This window comes from Pagrus pagrus (assembly GCF_965226575.1).
Source record: "Pagrus pagrus genome assembly, chromosome: 16".
Lineage (NCBI taxonomy): Eukaryota > Metazoa > Chordata > Actinopteri > Spariformes > Sparidae > Pagrus > Pagrus pagrus.
Window position 1 is genome coordinate 21,269,180 of NC_140200.1, and position 16,787 is coordinate 21,285,966.

The 16,787-nt window shown below is 38.5% G+C and overlaps 1 protein-coding gene across 1 annotated transcript; it reads left to right on the forward strand.

The window, feature by feature from the left end:
- The first annotated feature begins 2,382 nt into the window (after positions 1-2,382).
- On the forward strand, positions 2,383-14,282 carry crip2l (cysteine-rich protein 2-like). Its single transcript, XM_084377562.1, has 8 exons — positions 2,383-2,576; positions 6,951-7,045; positions 9,224-9,281; positions 9,366-9,494; positions 10,847-10,915; positions 11,208-11,302; positions 11,396-11,453; positions 13,700-14,282. The coding sequence occupies exons 1-8, from the start codon at positions 2,534-2,536 to the stop codon at positions 13,762-13,764; spliced, it is 612 nt and encodes a 203-aa protein (XP_084233688.1). The 5' UTR covers positions 2,383-2,533; the 3' UTR covers positions 13,765-14,282.
- The last annotated feature ends 2,505 nt before the right edge of the window (positions 14,283-16,787 follow it).

Genomic DNA, 16,787 nt, shown 5'->3' on the forward strand with positions numbered 1-16,787 from the left:
AAGGGACCAGAATTAAGCACGTCATTGGTTGATTGATGACATTTGGAATCATTTTAAAGATTTCTGCTAAACACACAAGTACATACAAAGTATATACTGTAGAACAAAATCCAGGTATCAGCATCTAAAATTCAATAATTAGTGTGTTTAATCTGGACAAAAGCCAAAGTGGAAAAATGACAAATCTTTTACAGACTGGTTCTTGGTCATTTCATGAAGTCGCAACTGGTATTTCTCTTTTGCTTTAAGGTTTTTGTTTTTTCTATACTGTACATTATATGGGGCATTTCACAAAATACATTTGTCTTTAATAAAGTAACCACAAAATTATAACTCATTACAACCTAGAACATTACAATATGAAGAGATTGTGGTGGGGGTTAATGGGGGCTCATACTGTAGCTCACAGGGTCCCCATGTTTGGGAGATTTCAGATGAATCTGTTTCGTGTCATTGCAGCAGCTCAGCCAACAACTTGAGTTACCAAGAGGGCTTTCAAATAAAAAAAAAAATACAACAAGCTATATTTAAATTTTAATGTATTTTTCCACTCAAAAGGCCACCTTATGTCAGCTCCTCTGGTATGTCAGTGCCAAGAATGTACAGAGCAGCTCTCCTGGGAGCTGCAGAGCTTCACTTAACATTCCCAGTGAAGAGCCGTGCTGTCAGGCAGCGTAACCTAACAACCACACAGGGGAAACAAACAGAGCGGAGGGGTGACGCTGATGAACGCAGCGGGGTCGGCACAGCTAGGAATTAGGATTAAACACATTTCCAACAGTAGAGGCATCTGCAACCATAACTACTGCATCTGTAGATATGGACACTCAGGAAGTCTGTATGATGATTAATGAAGGCCAACAGGAAGTCCTTCAATAAAAAGACGTTTTGTTTGTTTAGGCTTCATTCCAACCTGCCCACTAGACTTTCATTTAATTATATTCTGTCTGCTAACTGATAAATCAACTAATCATTTCAGCTACCTGTTATTATGGTTGGATAGTTTCATTTGAAAGAAAACATCATATTTTACGAGCTATCTATGTGTTTCATGTGCAAAAAACTTATTGTTAGGGGCATGAAAATAGATGACTCATATATAGTCTGAGGTCTCAAATACACTTTTTATATTTATTATTATTAGTAGTAGTCTTCATAGAAGAAGTGGTGGTAGTAGTTGTAGTATCTGATAACTTACAAGCCATACAGTTCTCTTAAACCAAAATAATAAACTGAGTGGATTCATTTTAAAAGTAAAACGAATCTTGATTAAAAATAAAGACAACCCAAAAACATAAATATAACAAGAATATATATAGCAATATTACATATATGTACATAGGGGTATCATGTATCACGCAATAATTACATTAAAGGGAAATTACCTGTAGTTATACACATTTCTCATGGTTTTACTATCAGTCCATGTAATGGAATGTCTGATTTCTATTTTGACTTGAATGTGTGGTTTCTTTTTAGTCCATTTGTATTTGTGAATACAGTATTTTCAATAAATCACAAAATGGTCAAGTGCAATATTCAAATCACAGAAGTTGCAATTTTTTGATGAATGTGTGAACAAACAGCATAATAAAGTGTTGTAGTGTCTTCAATCTCACAACTTCATGATTTTAATATTTTTTTCAGTTAAAAAAACGGAAATTGTGACACAAAAATGATCATTCCCACTAGAGGGTAGAGCGATTATATATCATTATATTGGTGCCAATATTCAGCATTTTTCCCATTTTCAGTATCTGTGTTTTATTTATTATTATTATTATTATTAATTATATTATTATTATCATATAACTTTAAATTAGTGATGCACGATATATACTGGAGCGATTAATTATCGTCCGATAATGGAACATTTACACTTTTGGTTATTTGCAGATAATGACATTATAGCCGATAAAGCCAAATTGCTTTATTTGACTTAACGAGTGCAGCTTTTACACACAGTATTTGGTGGTATGCACCTTTAAAGTTGGCTAGCCAGCTGCCAATAAACACAAAATCCATATCATGCATCCCTACTTGAAAGCCATACAGTTCTCTTTAACCAGACATATAAACTGAAAGCAGTGTCTGATTCTTTGTAGCCCATTTGCATTTGTGAATACAGCATTCTCCAAATAAATCAGACAATGAATGTCTCTTATCATAGAGAATATAAGATCTCGTTTTCTAACTTAATAACTGAAGCTGTCAGTGTCTCAGAGAGATGCTCTATATCCGACCAGAACAATTTAATACACAGGCACTCAAAAAATAAATGACAGACACCCTCCATCAATATCAACCCAGTTGCACCACGGACCGTATGAGGACAACTGCATGATGTCATCGTGTGGGCGGGGTTATGTAAATGAAGGAGGAGAAGCAAAGGGCAGGATGCGAGCGTCGGTCTCGCCCCTCATCTCCATCACCGTCTCCATCCTGTGAGGTGTGTCTGCAGCCAGACAGACAGACAGACAGACAGAGGTGTCCGACTGGAAACGACTCCATCAGCTCTTTGTTCAGCCGGAACATGGCGTCAAAATGTCCAAAATGCGACAAGACGGTGTATTTCGGTGAGTGCATGCACGATTTCTGTGTATCCGCCCAACGTCGAGGTTATTTGTCACAGGACAGAAAGCTTTGAAAGGACTCCGCTCCTCTTTAATCCTTTATATTACTGCAGGTGATGCGTCTGTTTGAACCACACTGGATTTATTATAAACCATGCAACTACAGAGCTCATGGAGGAAATGAGATGACGCGCACCCATTGACAAATAAAAGGTTTTCATTTTGTAAAATCATTATATAGCCTTTTTCTATCATTTTATAAATATCATCACATCTAACAACTTTTTAAATCCGGGAATGCTGAAGAATAACATGTTGAAATAACTCCTCTTGTTTCTGAAAATGAATATGTGGTATTAAAGGTGGGGCTCGTTAATATGGAGAGCTTTAGTATGGTGAGGACAGACTGTGTTACATACTGAAGCATTCAAAATCACATGGAGAGAAGTTTAAGTATTTTCTAACTATAGTCTAACTGATACCAACTGATTTCACTGGGCCAAAATTGGGGATGAGCGATTAATCGAAATGTTATCAAAATCACAATGATCAACTGTAATATAAGTTGCAATTTTCTGATAAATGTATAATGTGTGAAGTATCAGTGCTGTTGTTCAATGAAAATAAACATTGTGAATCTGTCGACCGATTTTCAGCCTCGCTGATTATCTGGCCTTTTTCCTGACGTTCAATCAGTGTTGGGTGACGTTACTTTTAAAAGTAACTCATTACGTTACAAGATTACTGTCATTAAAAAGTAACTTGATACGTTACTGCGTTATCTACTGAGAAAAGAAACAAGTTAGAGTACTTTAGAGTTACCAAATATTACAGTAAAAGCCCTCTGTGTCTAGTTGTGCATGTGGGTTATATTGTCCAGACAGCATGTAGCCAACTGTACATGTACCTTTTCATGTATTGACTCTACGGTCATGTCTTTGCCTTCTTTATGGCCCACAGTCGGTCACTCTGCAGCCTAATAATAGGGATGACAGACGCAATATAACATTTACAGCTTTTATTTAGCGAACAATCTGACAGTGAACTGAGCAGAGGCATACAGTATGAGGCACAGCAGTTTCAATGAAAACAATACAACAAACACTTCCACGAATTTAATGTCGTCCTCTCTGCCATCTCACTACATTGAATTAGCTAGCTACGCATGCACACTGACACAACTGAAGGTTTACCACCCGTTGGTTCGCAGCCACCTGCTGAGCAGCAGGAGAGAAACAGAAGCAGTGCGAATGCTTCAGGGGTTTATTTTATTTTTGCAGCGACAAAAGGAAAGGAAAAGACAGCAGCCTCAACGGATTACTTTTATGAAAAAGTAACTAAATAACGGTTTACTTGAATTGCAGAACTTACACGTAACTCGTTACATCAAAAAAGTAACCCGAGTATTCTAAGAGATTACTTTAGTCACCCCCAGCACTGCTTTCAAGTCATTGAAATTCATTAAAAATGCACCACTTTGGCTGTGATGCAGCATCCTGTAGTCACTGTGATCTCACTCAATGTCCCGCCCACTAGGGCTGGTACTTGAGTAAATTGTAGTTAGTTACATTCCATCACCGGTGATTCTAAATTTAGACGAAGGTTTTAATCTTTATCGCAAATATTGGTTCATCAAATCGATACAGTCACATATCACAATCTTAATCCTAATATGCCGAAAAACAAACAGCCTGAGTCAAAGTCTAATAAAGGAATTTCCTTTTTCACCCAGCACTGATGGGGCTGCTGCTTCACTATCTCATATGAGATTACAGGGAGCCATTAACAGTCCTGTGTGCTTGTGGTCATCAGCCCAAACTGTGTTATCTGACAGCACCCTGACATGTATGTCCACTTTTAAATTAAGGTTGAATGAGTTAAGGTGGGAGACATCAGTTTCTTTCCGCTGACTGTGAGCTGTGTTGTCGAATCATGAGGGGAAATGGTGACATCATCTTTCTGAGGAGTGAATTTAGGGATCGTCTGAAGCTTCTTTTCATTTCGCAGCCTCGCCACATGGCATTGTAAATAATTTATTGATTGCACAAGCGTTGCACGGATTGATTTTCTTTTTGTTCTTTCCCCTTCGTTTCTCCGGGGAACAGCAGCAAAACCCCGCCCTGCAGGTTCAACCAAACATGCTGCGCTATGTGCTGCTGGAAACTCTGCAGTAAATTCGATGGTCCCAAAAAAAACGCAATTCACAAGAAATATGTTTCCCCTGGGAGTGTGAGTTGGTGTTTTGCAGCTGCACAGGGAACTGGCTGTAATGGGAACGTATTTTATCAACATAAAGCTCAGAAAATGGATCCGTTTGGTGATTTTGAGCTTCAAAGTTGTCAGTTTTCATTTTCTTTTTTGTGGAGATATTTTATATTTTATATTATGTGTAGAATAATATATAAGTGTAGATCCATCATCTTATAGTTAATACAAAAAAGTAGGAAAGGACACAACAATTACAAAAAACAAAAACAAACAAAAGATACAAATAATCTAAATTCGATAAAAAGTAATTGTTGATTGCTCAGTAGTTCAAAGGTTATGACGTGACAAGCACACTAACACACTACTGTACACTTGTTACACACACACACGTGTCCTCAAGCGTCACCACAAAGTGCTCGCTGTGTGCCAAGGTGACTTACTGTCGCATATCACAGTGACAGGCTGACCAGTGAGTCTAAACAGGAAGTGTCATGTTGTATCAGGGACTCGGTGTATCTGCTGGGATATTCTGGGAGGAGGACAAACAGATAAATGACCCTCCATCCGTCCCTCTGTCTGTCCTTCTGTCCTTCCTACAGCAGACTCTGCTACTGAAACTGTAGAAGAAGTGAACAGATACTTTAGAAACGGCACAAATTATTAGGGCGGTGGTCGATGAAGGTGGAGATTTTATACTGAAGAAGGGTAGTCTGAAGAGCAGGAGAGAGTCGTTACATTTCCTTAAATCCTGGCTAATTGTGGAACTGGAGACACTTATTGTGGCACAAACTAATTTGCCAGTCATTAATATGTGTCTGTGGACAGATTTTGCACAGTTGTCAGGCACAATCGTGTAAGGTGCAGTCAAAATGAAAGTCGAGTTTAAAGATGGATTTGTGGTCCGAGCAAAGGCGCTGGAACTAGGGAACTTTGCACCTTTGCCATAACAATTACCACGACCACTAGAGGACGATGCATTACAAAAAACTTAAATACAGGTCGCAGGTTAGCGCTGTTGCCCCACAGCAAGAAGGTCCTGGGTTTGAGACCTGGCTGGGGCAGGGCCTTTCTGTGCGGAGTCTGCATGCTCTCCCCCGTCCCACATCCAAAAAGTTAGGTTAATTGGGTACTCCAAATTGTCCGTAGGTGTGAATGTGAGCGTGAATGGTTGTTTGTCCCTATATGTCAGTCATGGCAACTTATCCAGTGTCAGCTGGGATCTGCTGCAGGACCCTCGTGACTCTGAAAAGGATAAGTGGTTTGAGACGATGGATGGATGGATGGAGGTCGTAATAAGCTGCTTTCACTGTCAAGCTACAGTATATGGTAATTTTTCTGATGAGGTAGGGCTGCGCATGTCGTGTGTCACTGCACCATATGCACCGGTTTGGTGACATGACTGGTGTGATCCCATCGCAAGATATGATTTAAAAATATGTTTGTTGCATGGGGTAAAGCTTGGGCGAGTGGCTGTGATAGTTAAAGTGAGGCTTAGAAGAGAAGTTAGGGTCCGTGTGAGAGCGATGGAGGAACATACAGTAGCTTTAGAAAACGTTTCAACTCTCCTTCCAGTGGAAAGAATGTGCTTTAGGTTGATGAACTCCCAAGTGTCTCAAGTGTCTTCTGTCACTTTAACAGCCGTCTGTATCAGGGAACAAACTGCTCTGCTATAATTCACAGTAGATTTTTACTTACAGTACGTCTTTGTGCTGAACACACTGACACTAGGTCTTTACCTCCCGTCAGTTAAGTTAAGTTGATTCTATTTGACATGGAGATAGAAATAGTGTTAAAACTGCAGCATGCAATGATGCAGAAACACCAGGTGGACTGTCTCTTCCTCTGAAGCTGTTGCTGTCCAAACTGGCTGCTGCATGGTGCTGAATCCAAACATGAGGTTCCATTTGTGTGTGAATAAATATTATTTAATAGATAAATAGAAAAACTGATGAATTTCATCTGAAAGGAATGGGAGTCACTCAGTGCAATTCCGCATTAAATGAGTCTCTATATGAAAAAGCTGTTCTAATATTCTATCTAGATCAGTGAATATGATTTTGATATGGTTTTATTTGACTGTGGACCATTTCTGTTTTGCAACTCCTATGAACAATTTTCAGTTGTATTAATTATAAAAATCCCTCATTTCTGTCTCTTCTTCTTCTGCAGCGGAGAAGGTGTCGTCTCTAGGGAAAGACTGGCACAAGTTCTGTCTGAAATGTGAGCGCTGCAACAAGACGTTGAATCCTGGAGGCCACGCTGAGGTACGGTGCTTTAATGAAATGTGACAATAGAATCTGGTTAAAGTTAACAAAATATTTCCTGGTTTTATATAAAAATACAAAAGGGTTGATTTTATCTTCCCTTAAAATAAACTTTTTGCAACTTTGACTGATCACAAAGGACAGAGAGGTGCAAGAAAGATGAGAGAAATAATCTCTAATGTGTGTGAAACTATTTGCAGTAGCAGACCGCTTCAAATATGGTGTGAAAACCAAGCAAACCAAGCAAACAGAGATACGACTTTTTTGGCTTTTGAATGAAGAGAACAAACCTCAGCAGGAAGTGTTGGGGTTTCCTGGTGGTCAAACTTAAAGAATCACTTCCCTCACTTTCTAACCGCCCAGGAAATGTGAATAAAGGTCAGTGCAATGACTGTACAAGTTTGACCGCCAAGTAAGAGTGTTTACTTCCTGTTGAGGTTACATTCTCTGCTGTTAAAAGCCAAAAAGTCTTTTATCCGCCTGGATTGGAGGATCTGTTCACGAGTGTATTTAGAAAAGCAGACCTGAAGACCGTCTTTACAATCCAAATGTACTTTAATATGTACAACAGCAAGTAAATGATTACCGTTCATTAGACCGATGTTTGTGGTGATTCTGACTGGTTTCGGTTCAGTAGTACTTTCAGTGTATTTGTGGTCCAAGCTGTTACTTTCAGTTCAGTACAAAACTAGCAGACACAAACACTGAACATAACAGAGTAATTAATCGGCTTTAAATGAGCACTGCAGTGATCAATTGATCAGTTGTCAGCTGTTGAAGGTGCAGTATGTAAGGTTTTAGTTTAAAAAAAACAATCAAAAATTAACTAAAATTATCACCGAAATGTGAAGAAATAACAGTTTTGGTGTTATTACATCTATATATTGTGTTGCAGAGATATCTACTGAAGTTAGCATGCTAACCAGCTCGCTCCGGTCTGTCCTGGTCCTAAGCTCCCCATCCAGGCTAGCTGCACAGCTAACTGAGCTGACATAGCTAAGTGCAGCTACAGTGAGCAGCAGTTAGCAGTTATCTGGTGATATGCTGCCCTCTTTTTGGTTTGAGTATGACTTAAACATACAGCTAGTTCTTGCAAACTGCACCTTTACATTAACTGTTTTGATAGTCAATTAATCAGTCTGAGTAATTTTTTAAGAAAAAAGGTCAAAGATCTCTGATTCTAGCTCTTTAAATGTAAATACTCTCTGGTGTCTTAACTCTTCAGTTACAGTAAACTGAATATCTTGGGGTTGTGTAAAAGTGAGGATGAGACTTCGATTATACTTTCAAATGGAAGCATTCACAGCAGAAAACACCATCTAGTTCTGTTAAACTACTTTCTGGTGTCCACTTGGAGACATATAGTATATCTATAGCTTGTTGTAGCATCACAACAAATTGGCAGCACGCAAATCTCTGCACAGAGCCTACGTGCACCTACTTCAGACGGGTTGCGTGCTAATGCTTTTAGCTCAGCAGCGAAGATTTTGGCTCAGAAAAGGTTGTGAATAACGTCTTCTGGAGACTTGGATTAGGCTTAGCAAATATTATAAACAAATCTCCAGCTACTTCAGTCGTCTAGGAGAATGCTGCAAAGCTATTTTGCCGTGAAGCTCCAGAAATGGTTCGTGGACTATAAAACGTCACCTGACTTTCCATTGGCGAGTAGATAATGATTACATTTAAATTTCTGGGTGAACTGTTCTTTCAACCATTCCAGGACATTTACGTAAAGGACATGTCTGAAAAACAGAGGGCTTTGTTATTTTACACGATGCTTGCAGTGTTGCATATTTTATGTGTACGGTCAAGTTAAGGACATTTTGAACAGACACATTAGTCTCTATCTACTTCAGACAACTGATAGTTGACAACAAGAGCATCACAATGAATAATCAAGTGAAACAAGGCTAGACTGATGCTCATATTTAGCTCTTTTGTCATGCGTTATAAATGGTGTGAACGGAGGAAATAACAGAGAGCTGACAAGTGTTATAAACTTCTGTGTCCTGGTTTACTTGTTATTTGGCATTATGTGAATCCAAACAGACTCAAAAGAAAAATGTGTTTAACTAAACTTTCCCAATGCCGTTCAGAACTGTGAGAATCTGACCTTCAGTTCTCTCATTTGAGGGATGGATGCCTCCGCTCACTCTCCCTCCCTCTTGTATTTTGCAGCACGACGGGAAGCCTTTTTGCCACAAGCCGTGCTACGCCGCCCTCTTCGGCCCAAAAGGTGCCGTTTCATCCTGTTGAAAAAGAAACAGCTACATTGTGGTCATTCCCTGGTTTGTAAATGAAACGTTCGCTCGTGTTTCAGGCGTGAACATCGGCGGAGCTGGCTCCTACGTGTACGACAATCCTGTCAACGAAGCCCCTGCTGCCGTTTCCGTGGAAACAGATGGAAAACCAGAGGAGAAAAAAGCCCCCGCACGGGGACCAGTGAAGGGTGAGAAATATGTGGAGCAAAAATAGAAAAACTCTCATAATGTTTCCAGGGAAATACACTGGGATTAGGAGGTGGTTCAGTTTAGCTCACTGTTGTTACAAAGATGATTAACATGGCGAAGATATGAAGAGAAGAAAACAGATGACAAGAGGAGAAAATCACAGAGGAAGAAAATATATTAAACTGAGGTGAAGAGTGATCATATGAAGTTTCAGGAGAAAAACAGGGAGATAAAAATAGAAGCAGGAGACGGATCATAAGAGAGATTGTAGTTAAGGTGCCAGAATAATAACGTCTAGTTATTGAGGTTTGAAGCTGCAATCACTGCACAGCAATATTATATCATCAGGCCTGATTTCGATACAAAGATTTGATTCTTTTTTTGATATGGACTGTCTGACAATGTGAAAATCTATTTGCATGAGTTTCAGTGATGATTTTAACCACGCATGTGCATTTAAAAGCCTCATTATGTTGCCCCTGCATTGCTTTTGTACAAAGAGAAAAAAAGAAGTGCATTGATTCAACTGACAAAATGCCGGTCGACTCGGGTCTCCTGATGACTCACGACTCATATCATGGACTTGTGGGGGCAGCCCTAATTATTATAATCATAAGGGTGTCACTTGTGTTGAAAAGTGGAGTGTAATTACATATAATTTTGAAGTACTTTGCTTGAGTATATCTATGTTTTGCTACTTTGTACTTCCACTCAACTACAATTTGGAGGCAAATATTGTACTTTTTACTCCACTACATTTATTTAATACCCTTAGTTACTAGTTACTTTGCAGATTGTACGCTGCATCAGAGCAAAAGCAGCTCAGTTTTTCTTTAATTTATTTTATCAGCAATCGGATAAAAAATACTTTACTCCGATAATCAGATAAATGCTGAGTGACTATCAGATCAAATACATGCAATGTATCTAAATATATGTATCATTTATTTTTTACTTTTGATGCTCAAGTGTGTATGTATTCACAGAAAAGTAATTATGGTACTTATAAGTAGACTTAATTTATGACTTTTACTCAAGCGCTATTTCTATGGATGACTTTCACTTTTAGTAAAGTAATATTTTAGCACAATATATTGACTTTTACTCAAGTATGACTTTTGGGTACTTTATACAACACTGTTAGATATTTTAACGTGGGGGGAAAATTGCATAATGGCAACCCTAACCCAAAAATTCATTTCATCATCAACATTTCTTAGTGCTAACCATTTTCATTATTACTTATCTGACTAATCATAATTTTAAAAAGAGGTGGGGACATGTCCTTGGCATCCAGTGTAATTGATACGCATGATATATCACAGTATTCTAACTCAGGTGTCTTTTTCAGCTGCAAGCTTCTCATCTTTCTCCGGAGGACCCAACATCTGCCCCAGGTGCAACAAAACAGTATATTTCGGTAAGCAGATTGATGTTTTCATATGTTTATGTGTACAACCCCGATTCCAAAATGTGAATGTTACAATTTGCTCATCCTTTTTGACATACAATCAAATGTTTGACCTCATTAGCTTCATTGTTTTTTGAAAATAGACGTGAATGATTCTGTTTTGAATCTTGTTTTGTAAAGCGTCCCCACTTTTTGGCATCAGTGTTGCGCAATAATGAGTGTTGGAACGTTTCTAAGTGACTAAGGTGGCTGGTTGCCTTGGTGACTGTCTCCATTGTGGTGTGTTTGTGTGTGTGTGCAGCTGAGAAGGTGTCGTCTCTCGGGAAGAACTGGCACCGGCCCTGTCTGCGCTGTGAGCGATGCAGTAAGACTCTGGCTCCAGGCAGCCACGCCGAGGTGAGAGAGACAACCACGCTTATAATGGAGACGGATGGTACGAGTTCACGTCAGGAGGAATTATGAGGAAATCTTCTCTTTTTGTTGTTGCAGCATGATGGACAGCCGTACTGCCACAAACCGTGCTACGCCGTGCTGTTCGGGCCCAAAGGTATGAAGTCAGATGCTCTTTGAGTGCAGTGGAGGGGAGCAGCAGGGTGGGCTGGTTCAAAAACAGCCATGTCCCCAAACAACAAGTCCACAAAAGGTCATTTTGGAGCTTTAAGTATTTATCAGAGGCAGAGTCGGATCGGTTGACTCAGACCTCAGTGGGCGAAGGCAAATAACCGCTGCTTCTGCACTCCATGTGTCAGATTGAAGCTCGGATAAAAAGGAAAGAGGTTCATGGAGAGAGGAGGGAACTATTGTTATGACCTTATCGCTGTCACTGACACCATAAGTGAAAAAATAAATCCTATATAGTCATTCTAAGGTCATAAGCCTTGGTGACCTGAGTCAACTAAACAATTGTGTATCTTTAATGGGCAATTCGTAAGAAATGGACAGAATTTTAGTTTCAAACATTAAAAAAATGAGCTGACATCATCAACAGAATGACTGAATGTTATGTCAAAGACGTCTATGTACTGTCACAGAGATACCAACTGAAGCTAGCATGCTAACCAGCTAGCATCGCCCACCATGTGTCATAATACTGCTTTGTAAAGCAAGAAGGGACAGTCTGATAGCCTCCATAGTTTCAGCTGGAAGATGTGTGCAAGCGCTAGTTAGCCTAATAACTAAACAGAATAAACTCACAAAATGTCAAGAAAGAGAAATATTCTAACGTCTGCTTTCCTTACCAAACATTCAAATTACGACTGTCCATGTTAACGCGATAATAATGCCTGGACAACTCTATATGCGACAAACTTTCAACATCAATAGCTAAATGGTTGGCTACAGCTTGCAGGCTGATTAACATTGTTTAGTCAACCTTTACAAGTGTAAAGTTGGACACTACATTGTGTTAGTATTACTAAGGAGTGTTACACTCAGGTCAATATGCCCATCTGTTGTTGCTTGTTGGGCTTGAGTTTGCCATGTTATGATTTCAGCATATTTTTTTGAGCATGCAGTATCTTTGAGGTTATTCTGGAGAATATTCTGGACAGTGTTTGTTATTGTCTTTTATTGTTGGAATAATATTGAACAGACATTTGCATAAAGCGAGCATATTTGTCCACTCCCATGTTGATAAGAGTATTAAAAACTTGAAAAATATCCCTTTAAGATATATTTAGAACAGATAAAAAGCCCTAATTAAAATATAACAATACCTCTTTCTGAATTCAAGTTTTTCTCTTTCACTAAACTAAGACAAACTCGATATAAATGAAATAAAACTTACCAACACAGTCTTGGTTTGTCTTTCCACAATCAGCTCTGGTTTCACCGAGTAAGATTTGAAGATGTTCTCCTCTGCTGCTTCACGCCTCTCCTGTCCCCACCTTTTGAATCTTCTCGTCCCCGGTGTCATAGTCCTGATCGGAGCTGTGGAAATCGCCTCCATACTGTATCCCCTGTCATCAAACTGCTCTCAGTCAATCTTTGAGGCTGTGTTCAGTCCCAGTCTAATGTTCAGCAGTGTTCACTCTTAGGCTGCTAAACCCAGTTGGGCTGGGCCTCATTGCCCACATTAACTCCACCCGTGATCCGAGGTCTTGGTCCAGGCAAACTCTAGGGCCTAGCTACAGCCAAGCATAGCTAGCAAAGAGCAGCAGTTGTCGGTTACTCTGGTGATTTGCTGCCCCCTGTGTATTTGGAGCTACCTTCGAATTCTGGCCATGTTTTACAAATTCCACTTTTAATTAGCTATAATAATGATTTAAATGTGCTGCTTTCAACTGCATAAAACCGTGGCTGTGCTAAAGAAGAACCACTGGTGCCTTGAACTTCTGCTCGCAGTATGGTTGCTGCGGCAATTTTACAGTTTAAAATGTTTTGCATTATTAAATCTTACCTATCATGTTCACGTCATCAAATAATCTGTTTATTATTCATAATTAAATACCTGTATCCATGAGGAGGGGCTTGAACACTGTAATACACCTGACCGAGGAGCTGAAATTATAACTTCTCACCACATCTGATTAATCCTGTCAGACCACACCGTCAAGCTTTCATTGGGACCATTTCCTTCTCAGATGAGGAGGAATAACTGGCACCTTGTTTCTCATAAAACAAGACACTGATGAGTTTTTTCAAAAGTATTCAAGTGAAGGCAAAAGTTTCAGAAGAAGCTTACAAAAGAGAATCAAAAAAAATACCTGCATGGTGTTAGTTTCCTGTTGGGATCTTGTTATTTGTGTGAACTGACCCTTTAAAGCTAACGGCTGTGTTCTGTGTCCCTCTCAGGCGTAAACACCGGAGGTGTCGGCAGCTACATCTACGACAACCCCGAGGCTGAGGCTCAGCCCTGAGCCTCCAGACAAAGTTCCACCTCCAGGACCCTCGATGTCTCTTTGATTTGCCTTCAACAGTCACGGTGACAAACGATATGTACCAAACTCACAGGGACGGATTTCTAGATGTTCATGTTGTATTTGTATATGGTTTATAGTATATCTATTTTTTGTACTGAAACAAACCTTTAACATGTCCTCCCATGTGAGCTACTGATTTGCCTTTAAGTTTCTTGGTTCTCTTTGCCAAATTATGATGTAGTAGATTAAAGCAACTGTGTTTTTTCACTCCTTATGAAGGTTTTACAGACTTTTGTGCACTAAGAAGATGTATGAAAAAAGAAAAGTACCCCAGTCCAATAATTTACTGTCAGTGTTTCTTGAATGGGTTCACCCCGGTTCTATAATATAGGGATGAGATGTAGACTGTACACACAGAGACGTGCATTTTACTGAATGTTTTGGAGGTGAGTTTGGGGTCAGTTGTGAATGGAAAATCACATTTTCTACAATAAAACTGTGTGATACCAAACCTGTGTTCAGTGTCTGTGGATATGTATTATCTGTGTCTCTTGTGACGTATTTGAACCTTTCATTTCACCTCCACTTGGTATCTTACCATCACAGTTCGACTTTATCTTACATCTAATTACGAATAACTAATGCATGGCACGTTCCAGGCTGAAACGAAAACGTTACAGGAAAGACAAAACCTAATTTGAATTGCATTTCAGTTCAAGTATTTTGATTTTAAATCCTTTTTTATTTTTTATTTCAATTTTTCTCCATTATTTCTTTATTACAAAAAGAAGACAGTGTCCAGGTATGAGTATCACAGTTTAACATAAATCGAAGAAATAATTGGTATTTTTTTTGCGTGGTAAATGATTTCTCAATTATCAGACATTAAGAAGATCAACTAAACCACCCAGCATACAAAGTGATCAAAACATAAAAAATCTACAGTAGTTTCACCAGATTAATTAACCTCCAGTGACTCAAAACAGAGCATTTCCTTAATTCACACACACATTATAGTGTGTGCTATTTAACTGCTTCTTATGGTAAGTGAGAGAGCATTAAACTCAGTTCATGTGCAGACTGAGGGCTGATGCAGTGGTCTGAAGGAAAGCTTGATTTCATTTGTTTCATTATTATAAGTAGTTGTATTACAGTTGAACTCTTGTTATTGTATTTATTCACGTTACAATTGTGCCCCAAGAGGTCCAACCAAGTAAAGGGCAGAACGTCACTGGCAAGAAAGCAGTCGGTACCGCCCCTTACTGGAAACACTTTCCCGGAAGAGGACATGTATCAAGCTAAACAGAGCCCTACCGGAAGTTAAGAGGGTCTGTCTACAAAATAATAGTATGACAAAGATACAACAATGTCAACCAGTGATAGAGGTACTGCTGCTTTATTCCTCCTCTACAATATTAACTTTATGCTTTTTACTCCACTACATTTATCTGATAATTATTTTTATTTTGTAAATTCATATATATATACAAAACATTTAAACACTTTATTGAGTGTGAAGAATTTTAACAGATAACTTATTAATACCTCTCAGGCTACAAGTTTGTAGCTTGAGCAACCTAGACTTTACATTCAACAATACAATAAAATTAAAATTAAAATGATTCATTATTATTTTATCAACAAAAGACTTACTGTTACTTGCTACAAATTTGAATTAAGTACTTTTATTAATAAGAAGGATAGATACTGAAAAGTGGCACCAGTGATGTTAACTGTACCCTGGAGGGTCAGCCAACATCAGCCGCTATTATCAGCCGATACTGGCCTATCAGAGATCATCAGTATATTGTCTGATATGTGCTGGTATAAAAACTTTAGTTTTACAAAATATAACGCAGAAAAGACACTAGGGGTCTTTTATAATTATTAAATTCCCAGTGAAGTTTACTGTGACAGTGCACAATGAATAATTAAAAACTTTATTTATATAGCACATTTAGTGTTAATGAACACTCAACAGTCAAACACAAGAAAGCCGAGTCTAAAGTGAGATGAAACAAGAAGGAGGAACAGAAAATGTTAGAACACAAAAAGTCAATATGAGTCGTTACAAGAAAAAGGCATGAAAAAAATAAAATTAATAAAGGACGATAAGAAGATGAGATCACATCAGGGGAATTAAGAACAGATGAAAAAAAATGGGCAGTAAAATGAATAAAGGACAATAAATAGATTAAAGATAAATAAAAGCAGTAAAGGACAGTAAGAGAGGGTTTTAAGAGGTGATTTAAAAGAAGTTACTCATTCTGCGAGCCATATCTCCTCAGGTTGTTATATTAAGGTTGTTGTTCAACTATTAAATATCCTCTATTATGTACATATCTATGTCCAATATGTTTGATAACCACATTTGAGGGATCATGCAATAATGTGTATTTATAAGATGAGATAAGATAATCCTTTATTAGTCCCACAATGGGGAAATTTGCATCATTAGAGCAGCAAAGGGGATAGCAAAAATAGAGAGCATCAATTAAAACAGTAATAATAATAATAATAATAATAATAAAGAAACAAAAATATTTACAGCATTGTACATTGCACATTGATTATGTATATGTTCTTTGTATTAAAGAATAACAGCAAATACATTATTATTAGGAATTGTTTAAATCCCTAATGTCTGTATCAGCATTGGCTGAACAATCCAGTATGGGTTGGGCTCCACTTTAAACATGCAGTAAATCTAAAACTCAAAAATGAAAAATAAGAATTATTCTAGCTTGCAAAATGACTTGCCTACCAAGGTAGGAGACAAACCCCTTGTCCTTATTGCTTCACAACACAAACGTGAATTATCTAGATCTGTTCATTCCCCTGTTTTAATATGGATTTCGCACTGACCCAACAGTAAACAGTGTCCTGTGCATGAGCAGGGATGTTGATGTGCTGCATCTTCCACAGTCAGCAATGCGTCGCTGTACCTATCTTATTTTGAAATACATCACCGGAAATAATTATCTTTATTCTGGCTAATTTAGCATTTGTGCTACTTCTGC